The sequence below is a fragment of the Crocuta crocuta genome, unplaced genomic scaffold (assembly GCF_008692635.1).
Source record: "Crocuta crocuta isolate KB4526 unplaced genomic scaffold, BGI_CrCroc_1.0 scaffold162, whole genome shotgun sequence".
Lineage (NCBI taxonomy): Eukaryota > Metazoa > Chordata > Mammalia > Carnivora > Hyaenidae > Crocuta > Crocuta crocuta.
In genome coordinates, this window is record NW_027529433.1 from 4,811,253 (window position 1) to 4,816,252 (window position 5,000).

Consider the following 5,000-nt stretch of genomic DNA (forward strand, 5'->3'; position numbering starts at 1 on the left):
CCTCCTATATGTGCAAACATATGATATTTGTCCTTCTCTGCCTGACTTATTTCGCTCAGCATAACACCCTCAAGGTCCATCCATGTTGCTACACATGGCCAGATTTCATTCTTTCTCATGGAAGACAGAACATTTTAAATATATATGAAAAGAAAGCAGTACTGCTGACCTTATGTATCATACTCAAATATATTCAAGTAATTTTTACTCATTTTTCTATTCTTGTCCATATAGTAATTTTCCAGGTTATTAAAGCATATCTTTTTGAGCAACATACCTTAAGACCTAACGCCCTCTAGGTCAGTGGTTTACAACCCTAGCATCATATTTTAATCATATGGAAATCTTTAAAAACAAACCTATGTGAGACTTGCTGCAGACAATTTAAATCAGAATCTTAGGAGGTAAACCCCAGGCTTTTTCAGAATTAGTATATTTTTGTGTGTGTTAGTATTTTACAAAATATTCTCAATGCATCCAGTGTTGAGAAGTGTTCTTAAACCTCTGTCATGCTCTGAATTNAAACACTCTAGCCAACTAGCACATAATAGGAACTCAACTCAAATTTTGATAAATAGGGGCACCTGGGTGGCTCAGTCCGCTAACTATCCGACTTCAACTCAGGTCATGATCTCATGATTTGCGGGCTTCAGTCCCACATGGGGCTGTGTGCTGACAGCTCAGAGCCTGGAGCCTGCTTCGGATTCTGCGTCTCCCTCTCTCTGACCCTCCCCCCCCCCCCCCCCCGCACTCTGTCTCTCTCAAAAATAAATAATCATAAAAAAATTAAAAAGGAAAAAAAAGAAATTTTGATAAATAAGTGAGTTTTAACCATGTTTGACCTCTTAAAATAGAGAGTTGTCTGCTCTTTAAGAGAGAATATATGAAACATGATTTAATTTTTTCTTGCTAAATCAAAGTCACAATTATGAACATAATTTATTTTTCTTTAATTCAGTGTATTAAAGTCTTTAAGGAACTATTCCCACAACTAATCATTATTGTGCCACTTTTGAGATCTATCAATGTACAAAGTATTCAAGTACCCCTGCTCTCCAGAAGCTGATGTTCTAGCAGTGATAGAATAACAATAAAAATAAATATATAAGATGTATACATAGCATGTTGGAAACTTAATAAGTGCTGTGACAAAAAAAAATACAGCTAAATACAGAAGTGTCAGGTACGAGAGGTTGGAATTTTAAATAGGGTAGTCCTCTCTGAGGTGACTGTGTGCAAAGACTTGAAGGAAGGGAGGGAAGGAGTGAGCCATGCAGTTACCTGGGGGAGAGCATTGGAAGTGCAGTCAGCTGGGGAAAGGCCCTGCAGGGGAGCATACCTGACATGTGTGAGGAACAGTTAGGAGTGGCTGGTGCGGAGTGGGCCAGAGGGAGAGCAGCAGAAGATCAGAAAGGCAAGGGAGGAGGCGTGGTCATGTAGGGCGAGCAAATTTTTTAAGAATTAGCTTTTTCTGAGTGAAACGGAGAACTGTGGCAAGCTTTCAAACCCCAGAGAAGCTTTCTTAGACTTGGGCTTTAATTAAGCCATTTTAGCTCCTGTGTTGAGCAAACTTGGAGTTGGGGAATGGGGGGGTACGATAGAAGCAAAATAAGCAGTTGTGGTAATCTGAGAGAGATGGCTCTGACCAAGTGGTAAAGGACCAAGGTAGCTAAAAGCTTTTTCATGGATTAGATATTTATGATGTGAAAGAGAAATCAAAGGTTACCTGAGGGTTTAGGCTGTTGAGACGGGTAGGATTGTTGATTTGCCTACACTGTTTTCAGGTGTTGGGTTTGTTTTTTTTTTTAACTTCAGTATTGAGCTCTGATCTTTCATTTCTTCTTGATGTTATTGTGTCTGCCTCTAATTGCCCTCACGTCTTCTAGAGAATATTACTTTAGTTCACATTTCTCACAGACTAACAAATAGAAAAGTCTCTTATGTAAAATAAAGTGGTTGATTTAACAGAAGGCACACTGAGTGAGGTTCGGTTTCCTCTATTTAGGAATAAAGAGAAATCAGCCTGAATGCCAGCTCTTCTAATAGTTGGCTTCTCTGTGGAAACTGGCAACTTTCTTCTGGGATCACAGTGTATCCTGAATGATTGTTTGCCAGAAGACTGAGTCCCTTCATGAGAATTCACTTATATTTACAGTTTTCCTTTTTTTAAAAATCAGGCAAAAGAATGGACTCCAGCAGGAAAAGCGAAGAAAGAGAATCCTGCTAAGAAATTTTATTCTGAATCTGAGGAGGAAGAGGACTCTTCTGACAGCAGCAGTGACAGTGGTGGGGTTTATAATTTATTGAAAACCTTTGTTCCCTATAGCTTATATGCTCTGCCTCCAACAAAACATAAGGCCTAGTACATAATATTCGCCGAGTGGGTGTAAGTAAAATGTGCACTATTATGATAATGCCTTTCGTATACATATCACTGTTTAGCTTTAAAAGTGATTTCTAATCCTTCCTCATTTGACTAGCCTCTTAAACACCTAGCTAGTAAATGATAGAGTTGAAACAGAAACTGATGCTTTTCTGAATTCTAACCTGCACTGCCTGTTATATTCATAGCATATTGGAAAACATTGTATTATATTTGATAAGCCTTTAGTGGGGCCTTTAAAAGTAACTTTCTTTTGTAAAAATGTAAAGTTTATTTTAAATGTTGAGCAGTCTGTTCTTCATCCATTTTCTACTCTTTTAAAGTTAAAGTTAATAAATATCTGTGTATTATAGAGTCAAAGAGCTAAAATGATTAGGATAACAATATACAATGAAAAGAATATTAAGTAGGAAGGATTTAGAAGTACTGCATTTTAGCTTTGCCAACTGAATAAGGTACTTACCGTTCTCTTGTGTCTGATAAATGAAGAAGTAGATGTCCCTTCAGTACTAAAATTCTGTGAGCATTTGGCATAATGAAAAATAGATTGGAGTTACTTTTAATACTCTTTAACAATTTACCTCAGAGGCGAGCCTGGATGGCTCAGTCACTTAAGTGTCCAACTCTAGATTTGAGCTCGGGTCATGAAACTGCAATCCGTGGGTTTGAGCCCTGCATCAGGCTCCATGCTCACAGGGCACAGCCTGCTTCAGATTCTCTCTCGCCCTTTCTCTCTGCCCCTCCCCTGCTTGTGAGTGTGCGCGTGCGCTCTCTGTCTTAAAATAAATATTAAAAAAAAAAATTTACCTGGGAATCATATCTGAGCCAAGATCAAATGACACCTTTTTCTTCTAAAACCTTTATTCCTTGGCAGAACCAGAGCCCTTCACTATTACTTGGTCATCCATCACCTTTCTCTAAGGTAATTCATTCTCTTTGTCCTCTGTTTCCCCTATCAAAATCTTTATTTTCTGTATCCGATAAATTAATCTATGATGCCTCACATCAAGCTGACAATGGAAAAAATACTTCAGTCTAGATTGTGAATGCCGAAATTAGAAGATTTCAGGAATGATGTAGACTATTGAGAAAGACCTATTTGAAAAGTGTATCATATAGATATTTGTCTACGTCCCCTTTATTCATAAGCTCATGTCTGTTGATAGGATAACTTTAAAAAAAAAAAAAGACTTTTAAAAAAATGTTTACTTAATATTTTTGTGTGAGAGAGAGAGCAAGCAGGCACATGTACAGGCAGGGGAGGGGCAGAAAAAAGGAGAAAGAGAATCCCAATCAGGCTCTCCCCACCCCCCCATCAGCACATAACCCGAAGTGGGGCTTGATCTCACCAACTGTGCAGTCATGCCCTGAGCCAAAATCAAGAGTTGGATGCTCAACTGACTGAGACACCCAGGCATTTTTTGTTTTTTCTTTAATGCTTATTTATTTATTTTCCAAGAGAGAGAAATATGTCAAATATGTCAAAATACATATTTGAAATACTCCATTAAGACTTTTCATGGGTTGATGTGAGCCATGTGGCAGCATTTCTGCTCTAGCTACTAGAGGAATACAGTGACTTTTCTCACTAGGAAGTATGACGTTATTTTCTTAGTGAGGAGGTCTGCTAGAGGATAAACAAGTCTCCTGAGGGATTTTCCTAACCTGAAAATTTAAATAATGGTGTCTGAAGTGAACTAGACACTGATTCATGTTGAACTCCCATGTAATTAACATGAGAGAGTCACTTATATGCTGTCATTTCTTCTCAGTATTTATGGGGTAAGTCAGTTGTCTGAGTTAATGTATACATGTGCACAACTTTGATATTGCAACAAATTTATAGTATCCTATTCAGGTTTGTAAAATTTGTAGAAGCTGATGATAATGAGTGCCTTCCTGTGTGGCAGGCGCTATTGGGTTCTAATCACCTTTATATGTTTTAAATCGTTTAATCTTCACAACAGCTCTGTAAAGTAGCTAGTATTATTATCATCATTGTTGGAAAGGAAACCAAAACTGAGAGAGGTTGAATAATTTGCTCCGTCTTTTAACTCATAAGTGGCAGAGCTAGGATTTGAACCCAGACATTCCAATTTGAAAGCCCATGCCTTTAACCATCAGCTGATATTCCAAAAGAATATAGATAATTTTAACTTTTCACCGTATGATACATGAATCAATCCTCATAAATTAGATATTATTTACTTATTGTAATATGTTCCTGTCTAAGGGCACTTCATCTGATAGATAATAGATGGGACAGCAGTGTGTCCTCTTATCTGGGCTACAGCTTTGCACCTATAATCATTTTAAATAGTAAAAAATGAGGCCTCATGTGTCAGATACACTATATGTATCACTTCTGTGAAGAGTCCTAGTGTACCACAATTTATACATAAAGCATTGAAATGTATACCTCTATAATGTAATTTTATCATTTGACCTATGGAAAGTTCTTATCCTAGCTAAAATAAGTAAAAACTTTTTCATTAGTAATTTTGCTTATTGCCTTTGAATTGAGAAATTTTTACAGATGATTCGAATGGCTCATTCCCCTCTCAAAATTATTCCTGAGAATATTCAGCTCTTGCCTTCTTCTCTAAATAAAACTTCT

At 37.3% G+C, this 5,000-nt stretch overlaps 1 protein-coding gene across 1 annotated transcript in view; it reads left to right on the forward strand.

The window, feature by feature from the left end:
- Positions 1–5,000, forward strand: part of AP3B1 (adaptor related protein complex 3 subunit beta 1) — a 270,204-nt gene that overhangs the window by 165,144 nt on the left and 100,060 nt on the right. Inside the window, 1 exon segment of the mRNA XM_077759898.1 lies at positions 2,178–2,286. Within this exon segment, the coding sequence (XP_077616024.1) occupies positions 2,178–2,286 (109 nt within the window).